The sequence below is a fragment of the Ambystoma mexicanum genome, chromosome 8, assembly GCF_040938575.1.
Source record: "Ambystoma mexicanum isolate Mex_15411 chromosome 8, UKY_AmexF1_1, whole genome shotgun sequence".
Lineage (NCBI taxonomy): Eukaryota > Metazoa > Chordata > Amphibia > Caudata > Ambystomatidae > Ambystoma > Ambystoma mexicanum.
Window position 1 is genome coordinate 311,796,013 of NC_090929.1, and position 27,636 is coordinate 311,823,648.

Below are 27,636 nucleotides of genomic sequence, written 5' to 3' on the forward strand. Positions count from 1 at the left end.
TGCAGACGTGAATTTCGATTTTAGCTCTTGGAAGGCTCTTTCAGCCTCTTCAGTCCACAAAAAACGTTTGTTTTTTCGCAAAAGTGCTGTGATGGGGTGTAAAATATGTGAGAATTCAGGAATAAAGCTGCAATAGAAATGAGCAAATCCAAGCATGCTTTGTACCCCTTTAACTGAACTGGGTGATGGCCACTTGAGGATTGCGTCCACCTTTCGAGAGTCCATTCAAACTCCTTTTGGAGTCAGGATAAATCCCAGGAATTCAATTTCTGTAGAATGAAAAACACATTTCTCCAATTTTGCGTATAACTTGTGCTGGCGTAGTGTCTCAAGGACTGCACGAACGTGCTTCACATGGTCTGATTCTGAGGAGGAGTACACTAGAATATCATCTATGTATACGACAACACAGACGTCAATGAGTTCACGAAGGACATCGTTCATAAAATACTGGAAGGCTTCTGGTGCATTGCACAACCCGAAGGGCATCACCTGGTATTCGAATAACTCGTACTTGGTGCGAAAGGCAGTCTTCCATTCATCGCCTTTCTTTACATGTACCAGATGATATGCCCTCGGAGGTCTAACTTAGTGTAGATACAAGCATCCTTAACTTGGTCTAGTAATTCGGGGATCAGCGGCAATGGATATCGGTTCTTTACCGTAATCTGATTTAATGCGCGTGGTAGTCTATGCACGTTCTAAGGTCACCTTCCTTTTTAGGCACGAAGAATAAAGCTGAGGATGCAGGAGATTTGGATGGACGAATGAAGCCATTAGCAAGGTATTGGTCCAGATATTGTCGTAGGTGAAGATTTTCGGGTTCCGTAATGGCGTAGATTCTACTGCATGGAGGTTGTGCACCGGGTACTAGGTCGATTTGACAATCGTATGATCTGTGAGGTGGTAAGGTATTTGCCTGTTCTTTTTGAAAAACATCCTGAAATTCTTGATATTCCTGATGTAACTACACAACTGGATTAGGGACGGTGGCCAGGCTTTTGTTCAAGGTTTTTTCCGGGTAACAGGTGTGTGCACAATCTGGGAAGGTCACTCTCGTCTCTCGCCAATCAATACAAGGATTAAGTGTTTCCAACCATGGCATTCCCAGAATTATTTGGAATTGCGGGGCCTTGATTAAATCAAACACAATAGTTTCTCGATGCCCATCTTGACCCAACAGTGTCAGCTCAGTAGTGGAATGAGTTACAGGCCCAGAGGCAATTTCAGTTCCATCGACTGTGGTGATGACATCCGAAGCGGTCTTTTTGCAAAGGGGTAGATTCATCCTTGAGGCCAAATCGTGGTCCATGTAGTTTCCTACGGCCCCGCTATCAATGTATGCCCTTACTGCGTGCATACGTGATGACTGCCTTGGATCAATTAGGGCCATTGGTGTAATTAGGTGGGAGGTCTGAGTGTCCTTCTTTAAGCTCGGCAAGCGGACCTCTACGCTTGTCGAGCACGGTTTTTTCCCAAATCAGGCTCTATTTGACTTTTGTCAGCAACTCCCACTACTTTCTTGGGTGGTTTTATAGGGCAATCCCATAGAAAATGTCCTGAGGTTCCACAGTACAGACACAATTGCATCTGTCGTCTCTTTTTTCTTTCCTTTTGAGTTAAGGGTCCTCTAACCCCCCCGATCTGCATAGGTTCTGATGCATCTGTTCCTTTGGGGGTAACATTGGGTTTAACCCATACCCGACTCTCAAACTTAGCTTGATCAGCCTTTCTATTCTGAAGTCGGTGGTCTAACTGGACCACTAAGTCTATATATTCTGCGCAATCCTGAGGTGGGTTCACAACTTGAGCTAAAACATCTTTGAGTTCTCCCCGAAGCCCACGATGAAATAATGTAATTCGTTTCTCCTCAGGCCATCCAGTTTCCACCACCAACCTATTGAAGGTTGCAATATATGTTAGCAGATCCTGATTACCCTGTCGTAGGGATAAACGTTCGTTATCCAGGGCCTGTCCCTGTGACTGTCTGACGAATAGTCTTTCCATGCTTCTTCGAAAACCCTGAAAATCACGAAGAAGAGGGTCATCCTGTTTGACTAGTGGAATTGACCAGTCAGCTGCGCTGCCACTAAGATATGATAGTACAAAGGCTACTTTGGCATGGTCATTTGGAAAAGCTCCAGGTCTGCATAAAAAGTGCAAGCGGCATTGATTCATAAACGCTGCAAACCTTTTTGGGTCCGCAGCAAAGCGTTCGGGTGGAGCTAAAGGAATAGCCCCTGGTAGGATTACTTGCACAGGATTGCTCGATGAAACAGGAGCTGGGTTTCCCCTGAGTCCAGGTAGGGGTGTTTGCCCAGCTTGATTTTGCAGCAGTTGTCTAGCAAGATCATCTGTGCATTCCTTTGACACAATCAGTTCTCTCCTGAGGGCATTAGTCTATTGGCATGCAGAGTGCACTTCTGCCCTAAGTTCCCCTAATAATTGGGCTAGTTAGTCTGTTTCGGAGGTTTCCATAACGCCCGGGTGGGGATTTCTAGATAGGCTTCGCGTTCTGTTATGTTCACCTGGCTCCCACAGGGGCGTCGATCGGACCTAGACAGCTGTGACCTACTCCAACGTGAAGCGTAGTGCAGAGATGACAGACTGGACAGGGCCGCCTAATCTCGTCTGCTTGACCCGTAGAAGTATTCTCCTGCAAGTGGAGAAAGGGATTTAGCAACCCGTGGATCTTAGTGATGGCACCCCATTGTTCTCCCCACTAATCACCACCGATATTCACTTTCAGTAAGCTCACTTTATGTTTTTTAATGATGAGCTCTCCATCCTGCGTGGAATGCAGGGGCGCGTAGATACCAGTTACTTCACTGGTTTGAAGGTGTTGGAGGAGTTCCGGATGAATATTGACTCCGAGGTTCCAGGCGAGAACCCGTAAGTATAAAGTTCAAAGAGTTCAATATGTCCAATGTTCACTCTTGTACAATCCTTTCTTGTGTGGCAGCTGGATCCAAGGGAAGATTGTCTTGTGGCAGCTGATGGTGTTCAGGTAAGAGTCTGTATTACCCAACACTGTCTGGTAAAAGATGCGTGTATTTAAATTGCTGGTTTCTCTCTCCTTACAGGTGCGGCGTAAGAAGTTGCGGTTTGTTACAGAATAATGCCTCCGGTTGTTAATCAGGTAAGTCTATGGTGGAGAGGTTGTATTTGTTGGCTCTCTCGGCTCACCTTATGTTTCTTTTGTCCCCTAGATGGTAGAATCTGCGAAGAAAATGATGGAGGCTGCGCCGGATCGAAAAATGCTGTGAGGACTGGCGAGTATGGCGCGGCGCTGCAGCTGGTGATGCGACGCGTGAAGAATAATGTCCTTTTCAAGTTCGAAGACGCGATAGATCCGGAATTCAGGTAAGGATTGAAATAATATCTGTATTCTAACCTTTCCTTCTTCTTTCTTCTATTGCTAGGAGCTCTGGATTCGAGACGGGCGTGGCTGAAGACTGGATGCTGACTGCAGGCACAGTGAGCATTACGCTGCTGCATGCAGAATAACACGAGATGTGCTGCTGTTCGGGTGTGGTTTAAATAGCCTCCAAAGTAGTTCCAGGTAAGAAGTCCCTAGAACCACACCCGAGTAAAAAATAGTCCCAGTAGTAAAATAGTCCCATCCAGGCCTCACGTTGGCTTGGATTCATTTGCAGCATGATTTGCATGAGGTAAGTAAAGTCTATGAGCGTGGCGCCTATGGCTCCAGGACTGATTTCTATTATGAGCCTGGCGCCTAAGGCGCCAGGACTGAACCCAGACAGCCCCCAGCCGGGGCTGCTGGGGTTTTATTAAATATCTGGATGCCTGCTCCCGGTGCTGATGGGCTTGATCCGGATGCCCGGGGGTAGGCATCATGACAGACTGGTCGAGAAGTTTAATAATACTATGAAGAGCATGATAGGTGCTTTAGAAGAACCCCTTAAAAGAAAGTGGGACCTTCTACTGCGATGCCTTCTCTTTGCTTATAGAGAAGTCCCTCAGGAGGGAGTTCTTCACTATCACCAGGCTTGGGGCCAGCATGATAGTCTTACTGGTGACTGTTTACATGTGAAAGGCAGAGGTTACAGAATGTCAGAACATGTGAGATCCCATATCAAAGGAGAGGTCAACAAGATGCTTGATCTCAGGGTTATAGAGCCCTCTACAAGTCCATGGTCTAGTCCAGTTGTTCTAGTACCAAAGGCAGGATCCAAGGAGTTGAGATTCTGTGTGGACTATAGAGCTCTAAATGCATTCACTAAGACTGATGCCCATCCTTTGCCAAGGACAGATGAACTGGTGGATAGACCTGGTTCAGCCAAGTACCTCAGTACATTTGATCTGACGGCAGGCTATTGGCAAACAGCCCTGACAGACCATTCCAAGGAGAAAACTGCATTCTCAGGCCCGGCAGGCTTCTACCAGTTCAGGTTTATGCCTTTTGGATTAAAGAATGCACCTGCTACATTCCAAAGGATGTTCAATCAAGTTCTGAATGGGATGGAGGACTTCTTCTGCATGGCATACTTGGATTACATTGCAGTGTTCAGCCATACATGGAAAGAGCATATTGATAACTTAGGATATGCTTTGCAGGCTCTTGAGCAGGCCTATCTGACCATAAAGGCAAGCAAATGTCAAATTGGTCAGAACAAAGTGGTCTACCTTGGTCAAAAGATAGGAGGAGGTGAAATAAGGCCATTGCCCAGCAAAGTACAAGCTGTGCAAAACTTGCCCACCCCTACTACTCAAACGGAAGTGATTGCTTTCCTAGGTCTCACTGGGTACTACAGGAATTTCATAGAGAACTATGGGCCCATAGCTTCTCCCTTGAATGTGATCTCCTCTCCAAATTCCCTCAAAAGGTTAGATGGAATGAGGAGTGCACTCAAGCCTTTGAAAACCTGAAGAAAGCCCTTTGTCAAGCTCCAGTCCTAAGAGCTCCTGATTATCACCAACTCTTCATTGTGCAGACAGATGTCTCCAATACAGGTATAGGTGCAGTCTTTAGTCAACTGGATGAGAAAGGTAGTAAGCACCCCATTTGCTTCATCAGTAGGAAGCTGAAGGGACCAGAAACAAGGTGGGCAACCATTGAGCGTGAGTGCTTTGCTATTGTGTGGTCTCTGAAGAAGTTTAGACCATACTTGTATGGATCTACTTTTGTGATCCAGACAGACCACCAACCCTTGACATGGTTAATGCAAATGAAAGGGGAAAAGCCAAAACGTCTGAGATGGTCAATCTGCCTGCAAGGGTTTGATTTCACCATTGAGCACAGAGCAGGGTGTCACCACCAAAATGCTGATGGTCTCTCTAGGATGTTTTTAACCAACTAGAGGTAGAGATTCATCCAAGAGTGGATTAAATCCTCCTGTCCCTTAGTCTGGGGGTGGGGCGGGCAGTGTTAGGGAAAATTCTCAAGAATGGCTAATTTCCCTTACTTACTGAGTCCCTCAGCAGCTTTGCTGGATTTCTAGGTTTTTTTTTTCACCTGGTAAGAGTGTGAGCCTTTTTTGCCACTCTTACATGTGTTTTGCTGTGTGTGTTTAACATTTTCTTGTGTTCATAGACTGTGGAGCCTCACCTTCTCCATAGGCATCATCTTTTTATTGTTTGTTACACAGCACCTCTGTGCAGTGACACAGGGTTGTCTTTTAGACTTCCCAACTCAGACTCCATTTTCTGGGACTGACTACTGTCTCCCAGAACATGTAAAGTTGCCATTAACTTTATTAGTCTTTTAAAAACCACAGACCCAGTACACCCTATCTTACATAGAGTACTGGAAAGGGTTAATACCTATCCCGTTTTGTCTGTTTCTCTTGGAGCATTGTTTTGCTCCCTTTTCAACAAGACTTGTCTGGTGGCAGTGGTAACTACCCTATTTTTCCTACCGCGGTTATCTTAAATAAACTTGGTATTGTTTTAGGCTATCTTGGTAGCCTCGAACTTAGTCTTTCTCGTGTTTAACTCTGCGCGCCAAACCAGGTTTGGTTCCTTTGTTCACCGTCTTCTTGTGGGCTTCTCCACAGAAGCCCTCCTTAGGTGCCTGAAAGTCTGGGTAGGCAGGATGTGAGGGAGGGGTTTTAGGATCCCTGCCATGGGTTCTCTTGGTAACCCAAGTCGCACTCCAGTTTGATTGGCTATGCGACTGTCCCGGCAGGACAGCCACCTCGCTGTGTGATTGACAACCAGGCTGTGTAAATGGGGGAAAACTGCATAAAAAGCAAGACTCTGGGATTGGAAAGGCAGAGTCGCCACTGGAACAAACGAACCGACAAGGAGCTGACCAAAGAGGACCCCTACAATGACTGAACCGCCTGGTGTGGCCCTGCTGCAAGTCCAAATCTTCAAGATCCGACAGAGAAGATCTATCAAGAATCTTCTTCCTCTGAGCTGGTGGGACCAACCGGTTCGCCCAAACTGCAAGCCAGGACTCCCTCCTCTGGTCGAATTTGCTGTACAGAGCTACAGTGAACTGGATAGCCAGGAAGGTCAGACCCTGCTTATGTTTCAAGGAGCGCATCTTTTATTTGTTGCTTTGCTTTGCTGCTGGTTTCTTCCCTGGGCAGTGCACGACCCACCAGTCTTCCTACTTGTCAGTCCGACAGTCACTTCAGGAACCACGAGCCTGCAGGAACTGCCAGGAGCGTCCACCTCAGCTACAGCTTCTTCTCCATTTAAAGGTACTGTGCAAATCCAGTTGTTCGTTTCGTCCAGCCGCAGTGAAGGTGTGTGAAACCTTTCGCCAATCTGGGGGCTTGTCCTTCTCTACTCTTTAAACTAACTTTTCTGCCGACCAACTTCTTCCAGAACTCTTGGCAAAGATTTAACCACGAACTATCCTGAACTGTGTGATCTTGAGCAAAAGACTTTTGTCCAATTGACTTTGGCCCTAAGCCTTTTTGATTTGATTCCATCACTGTAGTTCCTCTTTCTAGATTGCCCTGCTTACTTAACTGTTGGTGCTGTTGGTGCTGCTCAATTGTTACCTGACTTTTTCTTTCACTCCCTTTTTAAATTACTAGAGTGCCATTTTTCTCATACTTCATTTTGAGTTTAACTTGTCGAGAATCTATTGGGAGTGGTGTGGTGTGGTGTATTAAGAGTGTGATTTTTCAACTGCTTTACTTTAGTGAGATGTTTTACAACTGATGTGTAAATAAATGTATATTCTTTTACTCAGAAACCTTGAGTCAGTGTTTGTTTTTATCATAGTAATTGCTGTTCTTTGTATAACTATTGATACCACTCACTTGCTCTTGAGATAAGTCTGGCTGCTCAGCCATCGCTACCACTTTACTGTGTAGTACAGGCTTGTACCAAAGGTGAATTTGTACTGTCACTTGTAGTCTTAATTGTGTGTGGTGTTCCCAAAGGGCACTGCATATAATTCTGCCTAACAACCAAGCTCAAGGGAAGGAGATTCCTTGCAGATCTTCTCTGTCGTCAGAGTTTCGGGCGATTCGGACTTCCAGCAGGGCTTCACCGGGATGTCCAGTAGTTGCAGCAGTCGTCTCCCTTCAGCTCCTCGTTGGTTCTCTCGTTCCAGTGGCAACGCTGCCTTCTAAGTCCCAGAGACCTGCTTTTACGCAGTTTTCCCCGATTCACACAGCCTGGCTTTCAATCACACAGCAGGGTGGCTGTCCTGGCAGGACAGCCACCTAGCCAATCAAACTAGAGCGTGACTTGGGTCTCCAAGGAGACCCTGTGCAGGGGGTCCCAAACCCCTCCCTCACATCCTGTCCACCCAGACACTCAGGCGCCTAAGGAGGGCTTCTGTGCAGAAGCCCGCCAAAGGTCGGCAAACAAAGGAAACCTGGTTTGGCGCGCAGAGTAAAACACGGGAAAGATCTTTACAAAAAGAAATGGCGAATAAACCCAACCGGAACCGAATAAAATTAAATGGGGTCCAGTGGGTTAGAGTTTGAGGCTACCACCATAGCCTCTAACAGTACCGAGGCTATTTTCATAGCTCACGGTAGAATAAAAATGGTAGATACCACTGCCACCAGCCAAATCTTAAAGAAAGGGGAACAAAATAATGTTCCATGAGAAACAGACAAAAAGGGATAACTATTAACCCTTCCAGTACTCTATGTGAAGATAGGTTGCACTGGGTATGTAAGTTTAAAAAGACTAGTAAAGTCAATAGAAACTTTACATGTTCTGGGAGACAGTAGTGAGTCTCAGAAAATTGAGTTTAATAGTGGGAAGTCTAAAAAGAGTTATACTGGGTCTGCAAGTTTAAAGGGACTAGTAAAGTCAATGGCAACTTTACATGTTCTGTGAGACAGTAGTCAGTCCCAGAAAATGGAGTTTAATAGTGGGAAGTCTAAAAAGACAACCCTGTGTCACTGCGCTAAAGGTACTGTGTGACACAAAGTAAAAAAATGATGTCTATGGAGTAGGTGAGACTCCATAGTCCATGAGCACAAAATGTACAACACACAGAAAAACACATGTAAGAGTGGTAAAAAAGGCTCACACTCTTACCAGGTAATACAATAAATCCTAGAAATCCAGCAAAGCTGCTGAGGGACTCAACAGGTAAGGGAAATTAGCCATTCTGGAGAATTCTCCCTAACAATTGACATGGGGTTTCAGAGCACTCCTGCTCAGACCCTCAAGTGGTCTTGTGGGAAAGTGTCTCACCTCTCAACCTAGGGACCAAATCCCAGCTCCGACACAGAATACACTGCAGCATTCGAAAATAAATGTAAAGTACATAGGGGAGTGCACATGGATTCCCCAGGACTGGGAATTTGAGCTGCGGGGAGAGATTTTTTGCAGGATCCCAGATCAGGGAAGATCCACCCCAATGACAGCACTGCAGGTAGCTTTATATCGCTTATACCATTGTCCAGTTTATTTTTGCTATGACATATAGAGCTCACCCACCAGCCATTCTCATGTGCTACAGCTAAGGCACTTAACTGCCGCATTCAAAACATTCACATACCAAGCAATCATCAACATTCCTATGAGCTGTCACTCATAGTCATGTACCAGCATTCTATTAGCATTCATAGATGGCCGGCAGGGCAAGGCAACATTCAATCAGTCACAACACACAGCCATACTTTCTTGTGCTATATACTACTAGCCTAAACTCAACTTATTTCTCAGGTTTAACAAGGAAATTCCTTTGTCTTCTGCTTATGTGCATGTAGAAATATCATGTTTATTTATTTATTTATTTATTGTTCACTTGTTAGGTGCCTATACAGGAACCAAATACTGTTTTCAAAGCGCCCACAGGGCAACAGGGAGGGGGCAGGGTATGATAGACAATGTAATTACAACAATGTTAAATAATTAAATACAACAAAATAAGAAGAGACAATGGGGAGGGGGAGACGAACCTACTATGCCTTGAGAGTGTTCAGAACATGCAAGTGCAGAGGGGAGAGGAGTATGGGATAGGTGCAGTGGTGTTCATGGAGAGCAGCAGGAGAAGTGCTATAAAGAAAGGTAAGTGCAACCTCCAGTGGTGCAGGGTGAGCCGAGGCAAGTGCAGAGGATAGACAGCAGCTGGGATGATAAGATGTGGGAGGTCAGGGCCCTGAGGATGCATAAGGGCCCTGCACACCAGTCAAGCTACTGTGCGATTAGTAGGGGAGAGAGGGATGGAAGGAAGAGGTAAAGAGGAAGGTGTTGAGGATTTTCCAGAAATTATTTAGGTGCTGCTCAAGACGAAGAGAGAAGGGGAGGCTGTTCCAAAGAAGGGAGCCCACTGAGGAAAACAATCAACCACCAGCCCTCAGTTTAGCAAACCGCTTTACACGCAAGGAGTTGGTGCCAGAGGAAGGCAGGTGCCTAGAAGGGGAGTATTTGGTCAGAAAGAGTTGCAGATAGAGTGGTAACTGGCCCCAGAAAGCCTTGTGGGTGATGTAGTGGGATATGAATACTGGCATAACAGGGGCCCCCGCAGCCCCTGCGATGTGGGGGCCCCCGCGTCCACAGGGCCTGGCAGGGGGCCCCATATGGAATTTAAAAAAAAGTTTTCAATTTTTTTAAAATGTTTCTTTTTGAATTCACTGTGCGTTTATAAAGAAATTATTTCGGTAACAGAAATAATGTCTTTATGAAGGCAGAGTGAATACAAAAAGAAACTTTCTTTTTGAAGTCTGGGGGCTGCCCCCACCCCATGACATGAAGACCCTAGGCTGGAAGCCTCCATGTCATGGGGTGGGGGAAGCCATAGGACTTCAAAAATAAATAGTTTATTTTTTACGTCACTCTGCCTTCATAAAGAAATTATTTCCATTATGGTTCAGTCCTTAACAGAAATAATTTATTTATGAAGTCAGAGTGACTTCAAAAAGAAACCATTTATTTTTGAAGTTTTATGGCTCCCCTCAACCCCATGACTTGAAAAAGTGTACACAAATGTATGGGTGGCTGGGTATGCGTGTGTGCGTGTACGGTGAAAGGATGAACACTTAAATGTAAGGGTGGCTGCATGGGTGTGCCTGTATGCTGAAAGGGTGCACACTTAAATGTATAGGTGACTGTCTGTGTGAGTGTATGATGAAAGGGTGCACGCAAATGTATGGGTGCCTGGGTATGTGTGGACATATGGTGAAAGGTTGCACACTTAAATGTACGGGTGGCTGCCTGGGTGTGCCTGTATGGTGAAAGGGTGCACACTTAAATGTATGGATGGCTTGGTGTGTGTGTGTATATATGGTGAATGGTTTGTGTGCTTGTGTTCAGGGGCGCAACAAAACCTACATTTCAAAGGAGCTAACCCTTCAAATGTTGGGAGCGGCACTAACTTCACGTGTGGTGGGGAGGTGAAAACTTATTTGTGTGGGGGCATCTAACTTCTTCATGCATTTTAATCAGACTATTCTAGTGCAGCTTCAATGTTACAGGCAGTTAACTCTCTCCTTTACGTCTGAAAGCACCCACTTATGGGCTGCTGTGAGAATGACTGGTCTCCTGTTCCCTCTCTACCCTTCCAATCACTCCACTGGCATGCAAGTACTAAACCCACATCACAATTTCAATTACCTAAAAAATTTGGCATTTCAATGCAGATACTAACAGCGAAATGCTGTACATTAGTAATTGCTGGGCCGAGCCCTTGTTAACAGCGAAACCCAAGTGCCGTTAAAATCTGTGTTGCAGGGGCGAAGTGCTGAAGCCCAGTCAGCTCAATGGTGTTGCACCACTACTTCTGTTAAAGCCTTGATTGCTTATTAGTAATCTTCATTACTCCTAGCCCTATTCTGCCTCAGCCCAGTACTTGTGTATGAGGCAGTACTCGTGTATGAGGCACTATGCCCTATGCACTATGCCTCATACACAAGTACTGGGTCGAGGCAGTGGTACATGACGGCAATGCCTGACTTAGCTACCTGTGATCTTCATTACTCCTAGTCCCACTCTTCCTCATCCCAGTACTTACCTATGAGGCAAGGAGCCTCATAGGTAAGCACTGGGACACGGAAGAGGGACGTGGAGGTAATTCTGGGCCAATGAGCTGATTTTGGAGGATGGGGTAGAGGATGGGAGGGAGGGGGGTGGTATTGTGCAACAAATCATAATGGTCTTCCATGTCCATGCTACGCAGGCAAGATATGTGGTAATAGTGGCTAGAGAGGCATTTTGGTGCAGCCAGTCTAATCATTCCTCCGTTTTTTAACTGGGAATTTCTGATAAAGCAGTACTGCTAAGTGTAATTACCTGGCTAGACAGGCATTTGGGTTCTACCAGTCTCGCCGTTTCTTACTGTGGCACTGTATATTTTTCTGGACATCTGTGATAAAATTATATGATTTTATAAGTCATATATAACGCCCCTGTACACAAGTGTTTTTAGGGAAGGAAAACAGGGAGGACAAGACAAATGATCTTACTAAGCCTTGTGTCATTCAGATTGTGCACGTGCGAGAACGAGAAGTGTAAGGGGAAAGGGAGGCGGGAAGTGCAAGGGAGAGGGGAGGGGAAAACAGGGCAGCAATGTTCTGAGTAAGTGCAGCCAGGGCAGCGCGGCTCTGGGTAGTGCAAGGAGAACAAGGGAGTGTAGGATTACAGTTACAGCCCCAAACTACGTGGTAGGCCCGGAGGCAGTGCAAGGGTGAATGATGAAGAAAGAGCCTGGACTCAGTGAGACTGAGGGTAGCCAAGCAACCAGTTGGTACAGCAGACATGTAGGTCAGCAGGGGAGGGAGAGAGAGAATGCAGAGGAGAAGAGGAACATTTTGAGCTGCTTCCGGAACTTGAGGTGGTCGGGCTCAAGTTTGGCAGGGCAGGGGGGCCATTCCAGAGGGAGGCACCTGCAGAGGAGAGAGATCTACCCCCCACTCTCTGCCTGGAGAAGCATGTAACCCTTAAAGCTCGAGAAGGAAGGTATTTTGGAAGAGAGTGTTGGATGTAGTGTGGATCCCAGCCCCAAAAGCCTTGTGCACAATGCAAAGGGTCTTGAACTTGATCATTGCAGCCAGTGGAGAGATTTCATGGCTGGAGAGAAACGGTCCCTGGGCTTGAGGCCAAGGATAAGTCTTGCAGTCCTGTTCTGGATTAGTTGCAGAAGCCGGAGAGTAGAGGAAGGCAGATTGAGAAAGTGGCTGTTGCAGTAGTCCAGCCTAGAGAGAACCAGGGCTCTGGAGACAGTGAGCTTCTGGGGGACAGTGAGAAAGGGAAGAGTCACTTTGAGGAGGTGCAGCTGATAGTGGGATTTCTTGGCGACGTCCGAGATGTGAGGAGAGAAATAGAGAGTGGAGTTGAAGATGACACCAGGAATGAGCGAGAGAGGAGAGTAGGCTGAGGGTAGCCTGAAGGAAAGCTGAGTGTCATCCACATAACACTGAAAGTTAGAGGAGACGGTAGAGATCAGGTGGGCCAAATGGGCCAAATAGAGGTTGAAAAACCAGGTGAGAGGATAGAGCCCTGTGGAAAGCCACAGTTAGAGAGAGGTGGCAGAGTGAAAGGGACCAAGTTGGACCTGGGAGGGGCGGTCCAAGCGGAAGGAGGTCAGCCACCCCAGGGCCTCTGGCAGCCCTTAAATAAGACTGATGGACATGGAGAAAACCAACAGATTAAGTGCGGAAAGTAAGCTGGGCAATGGCCAGCTTTTCCAAGAGTTTGGGAGAGGGGAACATTCCAGTGGCAAAAGGATGATTACCAAAATTGGCCAAGGCTGGAGCAAGGGTGTCAATATGGTCCTTGATGGTTCTGGAAAGGTGGGCAAGCACCTGTTTCAATGACACTTCCATAGATGGAACTTGTCTAGAAACCTTGTCAGGTGTTAGAGAGAAAGAGGAGAAAGGTGGAGGAGAGGGAGATGGCCAAAGGGGGGCCGATAGAGAAAGGGGGAGAGAAAGAGGAGATAGTGGACAGGATGTCCTGAGTTTTAGTGGAGAAGCGAGAGGCCATAGCCGTACAGAGGGCCTGTTGAGGGAACAGGAGAGGTAGAGACCGCAAAAGGATTGGCCAGTTCCTTGCAGATTTTAAAGAGTTTGGCTGTGTTGTTCGAGGCCGCAGAGACACAGGCTTGAATGTGTGCTCTCTTCTTGATGTGTCTTATTGCTTCGACTGGCATTTTTTGTGCAACCAGTCTAGGTATGTCTAAATGTGCCCCGGCATGCTTTTCTGTAATGTTATTACGTGTCTACACTGGTCTACATTGTGCATCCAGTTGGAAGTTTTTTCATTGTGGCATGGCATTTTTAATAGCAAAGCATTCATGTTCATGTGCACTGTTGGTGACTTGCATGTACTGGATTGGCGTTACCCTACAAAACAATAGCAAACACTGTGGCTTTTTAGCCAGTTTTCTCAGAAAGTGTACAGTATATTGCATTAAAACACATATTTAAATCTTTCTCCTTGTGCAGTGTGTGGCATATTCCTTCAGCAGAAGGTTTGTGCGTAATGCGCAAGCATGGTAATCTAGGCCGGCCTAGTGTGGGGCGCGACCCGTGATTTGTTGCTGATTTGGGGGGGCCCCCCTCAGCTTGGCTCGCAGGGGGGGCCCTAGATCTTGCGTTACGCCACTGGATATTAATTTAATCCATGCTGCGATCGGGAGCCAGTGAAGACTGTGTAGGGCAGGAGAGATGCAGTCCCTGGGCTTGAGGCCAAGGATAAGTCTCGCTGCCCTATTCTGGATTAGCTGGAGGGTTCGCAGAGTGGACTAAGGTAGATTAAGAAGGAGGCTATTGCAATAGTCAACCCTAGAGAGAACCAGAGCCCGGGTAACATTGAATCTCTTGGGGAAGGTGAGGAAAGGTAGAATTCCTTTCAGAAGGAAAAGCTGAAAGTGGGACTCCTTGGCAATGTCCTGAGTGTGACGGAGGAAGGAGAGAGAGGAGTCGAAGATGACTCAGATGTTTCTGACTTCTGAAGAGGGAGCAGGGGGAGAGCCCATGGAAGAAGGCCAGAGTGAAGGGAAGAAGTAGGGTGCCCGGGTCCCAATAGGGATGATCTCTGTTTTGCTGGCATTGAGGCAAAGGTCATTAGAAGTACACCAGGCCTGGATGGCTGAGAGGCTGTCAAGGATGATGGAGGGTGCAAGGGCGTCTTTGGGATGTTTGAAGAAGAGTTGTGTGTCATCAGCATAGCACTGGAAGTTGGGGGAGAAGGAGGAAATGAGGCATGCCAGCAGAGTAAGGTTGATGTTAAAGAAACAAGGTGAAAGAATGGAGCCCTGGGGGACACCACAGGTGGAGGAGGAAGTAGGGGAGGAAAAGGTGCCCAGTATGACATTGGAAGAGCAGTGAGTTAGGAAGGAGGTAAGGCAGTCCAGTGCCCATTGCGAGATACCAAGGGTTTCATGGAGCCTTTTTATGAGGATGGAGTGGTTCTCTGTGTCAAATGCAGAAGAGAGATCAAGGAGGATGAGGACAGCAGGGGAATTGGAATCAAGGGATGCAGTTTCCGTGCTTCTGGATGCTCAGAATCCAGACTGATGGTCGTGGAGACTGCCAACCAGTTCAGTGTGTCAGTTAAGTTGGGGGAGGGCCAACTTCTCAAGAAGTTTCCCCAGGAAAGGCGTGATGAAGATGGGGGGATAGTTGGCTGGGCAGGAAGGGTCTGCAGAAGTTTTTTTTAAGGAGGGGGTGCACAAGGGAGTGATTGAGTGAGGATGGAAAAGAACAAGTATCAAAGGAGTGGTTTCAAAAATCTGCGAGAGCAGGGGCAAGAGAGCAAGTGTTGTCCTTGATGGTTCTGGATAAGCCAGGGGCAACCTGCTTGGAAGAGACCTTCATGGAGGTGACAACTCTATGAAGTACTATAGGAAAGTGCATTAAGATCAGGATACTCATCAATCAAACTCTAACATAATGAAATAATGTGTCCAGGCCTCCCGCTGATTTTTGTGTATGGCAAACTAATCTCATCATCTGTGTTGGGGTCTCTATTGTGATGTACATTGAGAGTAACTACGACCTCAAACATGCATTCTCTGCAGCAGCTACTTTCCTTACATCTTTCCCAAATCCTGGCCTAAGGACACTTTGTTCCCTTACTGTACTACTTCTCTTCAACTGCACATACTGCCTTTCGGCTAGATTGTTAATAATTTTCTGATGTTGATGGCTGGAAACCAAAGGTAAGCTATTCCTATTTTTTTCTATATGGCCATAATAAATATGCCATTTAACCATATATACTTCTTATATCAAAAATGGGCTAGTGATGTTCCCATATAAAGAATCAATTGGATTCTGTCAGATATAATTTATAATGCATCCATAAAATATAGCTCATCTTGTTTACCACATTATAGTCCAAAAACATTATCAATATTGTCATGCAACACTACAATATGCTCCTTACATTTGAATCTTGTGAAATATCCTCAGATTTAAAAATATCTGTAAGTAGATAAGCATTCAATGGGGCAGCAATACATTCACGCTTGTGCCCACATCTGTGAATAGTTCTTGTCCTTGAACCTCAAATAGTTGTCGAAGGTGACCATCTACAGCAGTGTAGTCAGAAATGCAGCCACTTTATCACAATTTTTCAACACCTTGCTTTCAGTAATAGCTGAACACTGATAATTATGTTATTGTCCTCCATTCAAGTTAAGAAATGTGTAGTATCCTGCAAGGCAGACTGTAAAAAGTGGCTTAAATATATTGCTGAAGTTTGAGACACAGAGTTGATCCTCGCTACTCATGCTCTTATTGATTAGTAGTGCAAGCATGGTACATTGCATATGTAGAATCTCGGATACAAATTCGGCAGAATAAAATATGCTTACACAGTGGTTGCTCAACATGGATCATATGACACCCACACTAAATTACAAGCCTTGATTAAGTCCTGTTGTCAAAGGGTGCTGTTAGTCAGAATCATATGCAGTACCCTTTGGGAACACCACACACAATTAAGACTATAAGTGACATTACAATTTCACCTTTTGTCCAAACCTGTACTAGATATTAAAGTGGTAGCGATGGCTGAGCAGCCAGACTTATCTCAAGAGTAAAGTGAGCAGTATTAGAAGTTACACAAAGGACAGCAATTTACTATGGTTCAAGCAAACACTGACTCAAGGTTTCTGAGTAAAATAATATACATTTATTTACACATCATTTGTAAAACAATTCACTAAAGTAAATCAGCAGAAAATCACACCCTTAATACACTACACCACACCGAATAGATTCTGGACAAGTTAAGCTCAAAATGAAATGAAGTTTGAGCAAAATGGCACTCCAGCAATTTAAAAGGGAGGGAAAGACAAGGTTATTCACAATTAAGTAGCACCAACAAGTAAGTAAGCAGGGCAATCTAGAAAAGGCTACTACGCTGAGGAAAGTAAATCAAGAGGCCTGAGCCAAAGTCAATGGACCGAGTCTTTGCAGAGGATCACACAGTTCAAAGTAGTTTGCGGTTAAGTCTTTGCCAAGAGTTCGAAACGAAGTTGGTCAGAAGAAAAGTTACTTTAAAGAACAGAGAAGGACAAGCCCTCGGATTGGTGAAAGATTTCAAACACCTTCACTGCAGTCAGACGGAACGAACAACCGGGTTAGCACAGTACCTTTAGAGCAGAAGAATGCTGTAGCGGAGGCAGACATTCCTGGCAGGTTTTGCAGGCTCACGGTTCCTGAAGCCACTGTCGGACTGATAAGAAGGAGGAAGACTGGAGGGTCCTGCACTGCCCACGGAAGAAACCAGCAGCGGAGCAAAGCGACAAATAAAAGGTGCGCTCCTTAAAACCCAAGCTGGGTCCGATCCTCCTGGCTATCCGGTTCAATGTAGCTGTGCACAGCAAGTTCGACCAGAGGAGGGAGGCCTGGCTTGCAGTTTGGCAAACTGGTTGGTCCCACCAGCTCAAGGAGAGATGATTCCCTGTAGATCTTCCCTGTCATCGAAGTTTGGAGATTCGGGCCCGCAGCACGGCTTCACCGGGAGGTTCAGTCGTGGTAGAGGTCCTCTTCTGGCAGCTTCTCTTCGGTTCTCTCAATTCAGTGGCGACTCTGCCTTCCTAGCCCCAGAGACCTGCTTTTTATGCAGTTTTCCCCCATTCACACAGCCTGGCTGTAAATCACACAGCAAGGTGGCTGTCCTGGTGGGGCAGTCACCACAGCCAATCATACAGAGTGCGGCATGGGTCTCCAAGGAGACCCTGTGAAGGGAGTCTCAAACCCCTCCCTCACATCCTGTCCCCCTCAGACATTCTGGGGCCTAAGGAGGGCTTCTGTGCAGAAGCCCGCCAAAGGACGGTGAACAAAGGAACCAAACCTGGTTTGGCGCGCAGAGTAAAACACGAGGCATGAAAATTCAATGCTGGTTCAACTGCTGCAGCATTTGTATGGTGGAAAGGGAGGTGGTGTGAACGCAAGTTGTGCTCCACCCCTCCTCTTCACCAAGCAAATGATTAAATATGAGCCATAAGTTGAATGAATGGCATAAAAGTCTTAAGCATCGCTTTTATGTCATTCATTTATGTTACGTGCTCGTAGAACATGAGCCCCCTTATGTTTAATACAAGTACTATCAGTCAAATAAACTGAATCTGTAATTTCAACCACATGCTTCCTTTGTTCATTTGCTGTAAGCAACAAAATAACCCATTGTACTGGTGTCATTTTCTACCCTGTATGATCAAATCCCAGGGTAATCGCTGAATACCTTTCACCCTCTGGAAAGGTTGCTGCATTTGGAACCACCTGACATTCAGTCAATGCACTTTAGCCTCCTCCTCAGGCATTTCTCTACGTCACACCCTTCTATATGCGGCTGCACCTTAAATGTGATGCAGTACCTCGGCATACGATGGCTGTAGCTGGGCATATAAAAACCCACAGGTGATATTGATTGAAAACAGACTTATTTGGATTGTCAATGGCAGTCATCAGTATTAATTAAAGAACAGATATATTCAAGATTATAAAAAAGCTCTCCTGTTTCAGAAATATTCCTCTGTCAGACTAATCTCTTAACCAACCCAATCACATACATCTGAGATACCTATTCTGAAATATATTCTGTTTAAGTTTCTTATGTTATGTTGGGAATCAATGTTCTGTGTTTTGTTAATAAAATATCTTTCTTTCACCGGCATCTCGGTATTTGCCATTCAGTAGCATGACATATTTAGGTGTGATTCGGTGTTGTTATCTTGTTATATGTACCTTATAGGAACTTGGCAGAAAAAAGTGGGTGCTTGTGGACATGCAAGTCACTCAAAAGCTTTCCAGGGTGGTCCATTTGAAACTCCAAGCTAGCTCTTTTTCGAATGCCCGTCATTTCAAAATAGCAATTTCTTGCGAGAGGAATCTTGTTTTGAGTAGTCCGTATAGGTCGTAAGAGAAAGCCATTTTCATGTGTTCACCTACATTATCTTGTAAACCTAATTCACCTACTTAGCCCTCAAATTGTCATACAAGATATAATATGCCTTTAAATTGCACTTAGTGGGTGATCGGTATGGATAATTGAATGCCATTTAGGCGCTTGTTAGCTAGTTAAGGTTAGATTGTAACCTTTCAGATTATTTAATAATTATGAACCAACATTGTAATCATTTCGGAATTAAATATCCAGGCAAAATGAAAAATAAATCATGAGATTATGAACCCACTTTTTAAGTGTGGGTTCTAGACTAAAAGGGAATTCGGTGCCTCCCATAAATATCATCTATGGGCAATTGGCAGAGAGCAACTACAAAGACACCTCCTAGAAAGCAGGTGTTCTATGTTTCCTCAACACATGCTTTTCAGTACATGAAATATTAAAGCATTTGGGTTCCAATAAAGTGAAAGGTTCGCCAACCCACCATTTATTCCGGTGACATTTGGTTTTCCAAACAAAATATTTATTTTCTCAAATCAAGAAACTGTCACTTCCCAATTCCAGAAATGACCAGCTCTGTTACTTTTCTTAGTCTGTCCCATGAAGCTGCCAAAATGGTGGACGTTCGGCCCTACAAGGCTACTTTACACTACACAACATCACAATTGGTTGAGCGTGCATTTCAGATCCAAAAATCGGTCCGATATAGGAAATCAAAATAGAGATATGAAGAGTACTGTACAAGGTGGCAACTCTTGTGATAACACGTTTACTGCAGGCAATCAGTTAGTGGAGAAAGTAGTGTAAAGCAAAGGGTTGTGGCCTTATTAGCCTGAGGTGCCACCCTAATTGGGGGTTGTCTGTATTTTAAACAATTCATGGGTTTATCCATTGTTCACATTATTCATGGACTATTATGGTTGGTTCAATTTTCAAAAGATAACTGGTCCTCATAAATGAAGATAGGCTCAGACCATGTTGCAAAATATAATCAAATTCAAGTTTCAAGAGTGTGTTTGATGCCATGGTGGAACTGTGGGAGACACCTGACAAATGCAAGGGGTGATGCAGCAGGTCACTTCTGTAAGTGGCAAGCATGTGGACTCCTGTCTGCAAATGTTTCCTGCTATATAAAACATGTGTTCCTGAGGCATTTTCTAAGGGCTGGGAGAATGGGTATGACTCACTGAGATGGCCAAGTGAGGCAGGAGTAAGAACTGAAATCCCGTAAAGTGGTATATCGCAAGAAAAAGAAAGCTGTTTCTGTCCTCCAACAATTCTCTAAATTTTCTAGCCCTCAAGTTGAGGAGCAATGTGTCCTCAGGGGGAATCATTTCTGTCTTCTGAAGGGGCCTGGTTGAAGAATTTATGTTGCTCTAGCAGTAGTAATATTTTGAAGCCCCTTTGCTGGAAATTAGATCACATTTGCTACATTGAAGGCTTACATGGTGCCCCTCTGCACCTTTGTCAAACATCTAATATTGCCTCCAATATATGGATTTCGGCAAGGAAATCAAGGAAAATCCATCTTGAGAACTATACGTAATGCTCACACAGCACTGTTTAGTTAAGATTATGCGTATGGCCCCATCATCCTCCTGGAGAGAAGGCCAGCCTTAATACCATGTTTGCTCTTGGTATTTTGCAAGACTAATTGAATGTGCTAGAGGTCTACCCCCAGCGATTTCTAGAACATGGTCTGAAAGCTGTTAATGAAGGAATTGTATTTGTACTAGCAGCGGCTCTGTGGCTGGAGCAAATGGAACCCAGAGGCTTTGAAGGACCCATCGATGGGCAACCGGCAGTAGCCACCACCACTGCCCCTCCTTATAACTGTCAGAAACCTAAAGCAACAAGGTTCCAGTCATGTGATGATCATTGGTTATTCCTACAGTTCCAGATCCCAACAGAGACAAGTAAGATCTAAGACAGCATTGAATAATTTAAATGCATTCACCAAGGGGGATTGAGAAACATCTTCATTCTCTTTCAGAGGGAGAACTATCAAGGAATAGCAATTCCTAGTAGAATGCAGACTCTGGGTAAATTCAGAGATCAAAATTACTGAAGAATCAAGGTACACAATGAGACACTAAAACACCGAAAGCACAGACCAAGGTTAGAAAATAAATAAATCCTGGAATAGTTCCTCAAAATCCTTCTATGAGAGAAATAATGTTGAACACAAAGAAAGAAACATGTGGCTTTAGATAGATAAGAAGCTATCTTACCACTTCTGCATGGACCAGGTTAGTCAATAAATGTTCAGTAATTCTTACACTTATCCAATTTCAATTCTCTGAAATGTGATCAAGGCATCATTACATAGTTTACATTCTCATTTTTCTGTGTGTTATCAGGAGAAACATTGTCATTTACTAACAATTTGACACTTTGATAGATTGGGAAAGTCCATAAGTAGTTTCCCACCTGGATCCAGATGGGGTTTCTAAGGTAGATCTGGCCATGTGTGTTGCCGGGGAAGACATTTTCACTTATGATGCATGTAGGATAGTTGGCTATATTAAGTATCAAGTAATTCATATTTTCAAAAAGACAATTCCAGTAAAGTTCATCATGATCAAAGGAAACTAGAAAATACAGTGAGTCTTTGGCTCTACACATGAAGAACTTTGCAAATCTGTAAAGAAATCATTTAAATTCCAGTAAAATGTATGGCTTTTGGGAATGAGCAAGTCTTTTATTCAGGGTATTTGATTTAACAATTCCAATCGGTCAGTGCTTTGAGATATTGAAATTGTGTTTAACTCAGCGATAGTAACTATCTTTATTTCCATGAGAGGTCTAAACAGCGGTCTATGCATTGCTGGTCAGTCTACTTTCCCTTAGGAATAAGATTTAATTCAACATTTGTAAGCTATCCTTCGTAAATCTCAAATTGTGATCTGCGGCATAGAGATGAAAAACCCAATAGGCATGTTCATCTATCCACACGTGCTAACCTCAGAACCAATCACCTGGGATAGGTCTCCCAGCTCTATAAATGGGTACTGAAAAGTTGACAGCTTTACAAAATATTGCATTTGCACAAACTATTTAAAACTACAATGTAAAAGGAACTAAAAACATGTAACTATGAATGCTGCAACTTTTCTGCTTGTTCGCACAAATGTTTTAATGGGTGCTGTAACATCCACCAAAACAATCAATCGTGTGAGTCCAGTCTGTCCCCAATTTTACTCGTGGAGAGACGTGTGAGCAGACGAGAGAGCTGAACTGCCTTCGGAATATTTTGGAATACGGTTTCTTTAAACAAGGACTTCCCTTTATAAACTAAGCACAGGTGCGTAGCGCCACATGTGAGTCCGGGCAGGAGTCCTGTCTGTCCCCAGGCCTACTCCTGGAGAGACGTGTGAGCAGAGGAGCGAGCTGAACTACCTTCGGAATACTTTGGAATACTGTTTCTTTACACAAGGACTTCCCTTTATAAACTAAGCACAGGCTAGTAGCGCCGCTTGTGAGTCCGGGCAGGAGTCCAGTCTGTCCCCAGTTCTACTCGTGGAGAGACATGTGAGCAGAGGAGCAAGCTGAACTGCCTTCGGGATACTTTGGAATACTGTTTCTTTAAACAAGGACTTACCTTTATAAACTAAGCGCAGGCGCGTAGCGCCGTCTGTGAGTCCAGGCTGGAATCCAGTCTGTCCCCAGTCTTGCCCTGGGACTGCACAGGATGCCTAGGGCTCCACAAAGCTGAGAGCGCATGGCGCACATGCGTCCGAGGACAAGAGCAAACCCCTGTGTAGAAGGAGTTGGAGAGGCTAACAACACAGAGGCGAGTAAGCGGAGCCCAATCCGTGGGCTGAAAACAACAAGCCAAGTAAGTGTGGGTTTGACTGTCCAAACGGGGGAAATGTGCGTGAGTGTAAATATGTCAGAAAGTAATTGCTGTCAACCCACAAACACTCACATACAACACTTGAACAATGCGATTCAAAACAACTACATACGTGTGCGGACCGGCGACCAGACCGGCAGTGCAGACATTATGGATGAAGAGTTATTGGAATTGGAGGTTCTTGCTGATCAGCCCGTAACTGCTCAAACAAGCGAGCATCAAGACAAACCGCGGTCATGGTCAGTAGACCGTGTTGGCGTGTCAAGCCACGGACGTGCACTGTCCTCGGGTGCTGAGCAGAGTTTGTGCTCATGCGGTCCCGCGGAAAGCGGGGGAGTGTCACAATTAAACAACAACAATGAAAGGAATACGGGAAGAGAGGAAAAGGGTACGAGAACTTAAATGTGTCAGACAGTATACAAAGCAATGAAAAGCTTACAACAATGGCAATAGCATCAGCGCCGTCAGACGTGGAACGGAAGAGCACATGTTTAAAACCAAATGTACCAATTTTGACAACTACTCCAAAGTACGTACTGGAAACATCTTTAAAAGGAGGACAGAAACGAGTGCTCAGAGTCAAGCAAAACAGAGATGAGCCAATAAGCAATAATAGCACAAACAACGAGCCACAAACGAATGGACCAAACAAGCAATCAGTAGAGCAAATTGAAGAAACATCAGACGACTCAAAAGTTGATCAAGAAGAGGACGATGAAGTCTTCAATGAGAACTACGGATCAACAAAAGCAATCCTCAACGGACACCCAAGAACACTCGTACTCAGCGGAAAACAAAGACCCATTCCAAATATGGACAAAATACACATGTCAACACCAATAGAGAGAAACAACAAAACCGCAAAAGAACTAATAATAATGAAAACTTGCTGGACGATGAAATAAGAGTAATAGAGAGAAAATCAAGCTTCATTGAGAAAATGAAACTAGGAGAACGATGGCCCACAAACAGACCCACTAAAGAAAGGTTATCAAAATACACTAATGGATTTATAGGAATTGAGAAGAATATACAACTTGATCTAACAAAAGACAAACTCAAACGAATGGAGGAAGGAATGCAAACGGCAATGACTCACAACAACACAAAAATACAAACAACATCCTTGGTGACGACTCGAACAAGTAAGGCACTAAAAAGAGGCGATCAACAGGAGACAGGACCAATTTGTGACAGAGAGATATTCACCATAGACCGGGACCCCTACACAGCCCAGGAACCCTCGAATGAAATACCAACATCCATAGATGCAACTAGAACACAGATACTTAAGTCACAACTATCAACGCCAGCTGGGATTCAGATCCACAATAATTTGATGGCAGCAATGTCCATCTCATTAGCTACATACACAAAGCTATACGAAACAATAAACAACAATGTGAGGGACAATACAAACATCTCATTAAATATCCAAAACAAAACTGCGGAATTGGATTCCTTCACAACAAAAATTGCTGCAAGAATGAACCAAGAAGCAGCGGCCGTATGGCAAAGAAGACTATAGGACATGGCCACTAACGACCAAGGAGAAAACAAAAGAAATAATGGCTGACATGGTGGATACAATAAAATGGATGAAAAAAACACTAGAACGGAAAGACAGAGACCCGACCAAAGAACAGAAATAACAAATCAGTATATCCAAGCAAGACAAGAAGCCAGACCAAACACAACACAAAGTGTCTCACATATCGAAACGCTGAGAAATGATGGTAACCAAGCAATTTTGCAGCGAAAACAAAATGAGAAGATTCACATCCAAAAAAATACACAAAAAGAGAAAAAGGAAAAACATGAGGAAGGCATTAAAGCCGCAGATCCATGCACAAATCAAGTAGGAAAACTGAAAGAGGTAAACAAAGGAGAGACCCTTGCTAATAATGACGACATCCCCGGGAAACATACCTGGCAAAATGGAACCCACAAATCAATAATAGACTATATATGGATATCAAAAGATAACATAGATCAGATACAATGCTTCAAAATCTTACCACAACAGGTCAGTGATCATAACATTGTAAGACCTGGATCTCTAACAAAGAACAACAATCAAAAAGAGACAATAGATGTTTGGAAATAAACCACGGTTGCAATCGAGTGAGATTAAAGAAAGTTGACATCTTAAAGCTAACTGATATATATCAGGAAGTGAATAGAGAACCCAGTGATGACACCTCATATGAATGGTCACTGAACTCCTACAAACTAAAGAACACGAGAATGAAATTTCCGCACCTCGATCCAAAACACCAATATAGTATACAGGTGGGAACAAGAAAAAAAAACCTGAAAAGGGATATTCAAGAAATAAAGAACAAAGGTACACAACCCTCCAATGTAGGAAAACAAATAAAGACAAAAAAACAACACTATAAAAATGGGTTGAAAGGTTTTCAGAAACAACGAGATCAAGAACAGGGGGAAATGATGATTGAAGCATTAGGCCATCAAACAACAAGAGACCTATGGACTCTGCTGAACAAATAGTCCCTGAACCAACAAAGTAGGCTAAAAAACAACATAACAGAAAACAAATGTGTAATACACTACTCCAATGTATTTAGCAGTAAAGACCCAGACCACGCGATCAATGATGGACCAGCCATCGAACAGTGGACGATGGGAATTAATGAACTCGATCTTGAAACTGCAATAACAAAACTAAAAAGCTCAGGTGCAGCAGGCCCAGATGGGCTGACAAATGTGAAACTCAAAAAGGACCCCAAAGGCTGGGCAAAGTTCACCTTGGCACTTTTCAAACAAATAGAAATCTGTAAGTGCATTCCAACATCTTGGACATCAAGCACAATAATTCCGATATTTAAAAATGTTTCCCAAGAAAATCCATTAAACTACAAACCAATAATCTGCAATTGGGAAAATATATGCAGCAATTTTACAAAAGAAACTGACAGAATGGGCAACTGCTGCGAACATCATTAACCCAAGACAATCTGGTTTAACCAAGGGTACAGAGACAGTACTTAACCTGTTTATGTTATCCTTGACGAAACTAAACACAATAAGGCCAAAGAAAATGTCATCTTTCCTTTCTAGATCTAAGACAAGCGTTCGACTGAGTCAACCGCAACAAACTTTGGGAGAAATTAAAAAAGTGGCAGTGCCTAGAATCAATATTACAACCAATAATGGCACTGCACAAGAACACAACAACTAAAGTAAGATTAAATAACTAGGGTCCCTGTCGAAAGAAATAAAAACAAAAAGAGGAATAAAGCAAAGTTGCCCTTTGGCGGCAATGCTCTTCAAATTATACATTGCCGATTTGCCAGATGAACTGAAACATGTAAACCATCATCCTCCTAGATTAAACAATACAGAAGTCTCAACAATATATTACGCAGGCAACTTGGTGCTTTTAAATCAAACAGAAATAGGTCGGCAACATCTATTAGAGGGATTACAAACCTACATGGAAAATAATGATTTAATAATAAACACCAAGAAATTATAACAATTGGTGGAATAAAAAGAGTCACATCAAAAGACTTTAAAAGGAGGATAGGATCTCAGTTACTGGAAAGTGTGTAAGAAATTTGGTACCTAGGGACATTATTTAAGCAATCCATTTCAGAAGAAAACTGGAAAAAGGACCTCCTGATAAACGTAAAAATGCTGTGCTCACAAGCAAAAATCATAAATGGACGTTATGGTAAATTTTCAATGACATAGATAAAACTGTTCTACATCCAAAAAGTCATGCCCATACTGACATATGGAGGGGAAGCCAGACTGAATATAACATGGGAGATATGGGACTCAAAAGAGAGTAGATTTTGGAAACCACTACTTGACCTGCCAAGATGTTTGCCAATTTCTGCAATAAGAGCAGAACTGGGTCTACAATCGTTATATTCAGTCATCTGTTGGAAATCAGTCACATTATTAAGAAAGATAATTGTGAAGGAAGTGGTGATCGGCTATAAAATCCTGAAATGAAAAGGCACAGGCAAAAGCGGGGAATTACTAAACACCTGGAAGGAGAATTGGTGCTCTTATCTTGAAGAAATTGACTCAAATACAACAGATCTAATAGAAAACCCTGAAAGAGTAAAAAGAAAGATAAAAGACCTTGATTGGATAAAAACAAGAGAAACTAAACTTTCATACCAATCCACAAAGAACGTAGAAAACAATATCAGGAAAAGAGATACTCTGCTAGACTATTTAGTGTACTTCCCAAGTAAATCACATAGATATAAACTTCTTCAGATACAGATGGATGTATTTCTGACAAACAGCTTTTTACACACTAGATATCACTGTGGAGTGAACAACGGGCATTTCAGATTCTGTAATACAGAAAATACATTGGAGACAGTAAAATACCTTCTCCTAGAATCTAAAGCCGTCTCCACCGAAAGAAATAAAGCATATACGTAAGGCTCTTCACAACAAGATCAACAGAAGACTGGTGGAACGAGTTCCTGCACAGAAAGAATATAAGACTAACATGTGCAGGAATAAATTTACTTGAAAAAAAGATATTAAAATTTGAGTGAAACTTCTAGAAGAAGTAACTGACTCAGTGATTACAATTAATAAGAACAAAAATGAAACTGATTTTAAATGTTGGAGACATAGAATGTAAGTTGTGTAAAAAGTTTTATTGAATCAAACTAACAATAAAAACAATCAAGACCTGCCAAACCAACTTACCTTTCTTGCAGAGAATATCCTCGAGTTCATCTTCCCCTGTGGATTAAACACATATTTAGAATGTATTAATTAATAACATTGATAGTTGCCAGCACCCAACACAACACTATCACTTGATGTAATGCATTAGATTCAGCAAGGGGGGAACATTTCTCCAACCAGCATCTTTCAGTGCATAACTCAATAAGAGGACACGCTCATCATACATGGGTTAATTGAATAAGGAAGCACAATTACATATGGTCTGATAAATAAATGAATGCGTGTCCATACACGAGACCCTGACAAAAACAGTTTTAAACATGTATGTTATTCATTACATGAAA

At 43.7% G+C, this 27,636-nt stretch overlaps 1 protein-coding gene across 1 annotated transcript in view; it reads right to left on the reverse strand.

Moving 5' to 3' along the window:
• Positions 1-27,636, reverse strand: part of LOC138471871 (ficolin-1-like) — a 546,996-nt gene that overhangs the window by 240,650 nt on the left and 278,710 nt on the right. The window contains exon 6 of the mRNA XM_069609730.1: positions 27,311-27,346. Coding sequence (XP_069465831.1) covers positions 27,311-27,346 — 36 coding nt within the window. The remainder of the gene's footprint in view (positions 1-27,310; positions 27,347-27,636) is intronic.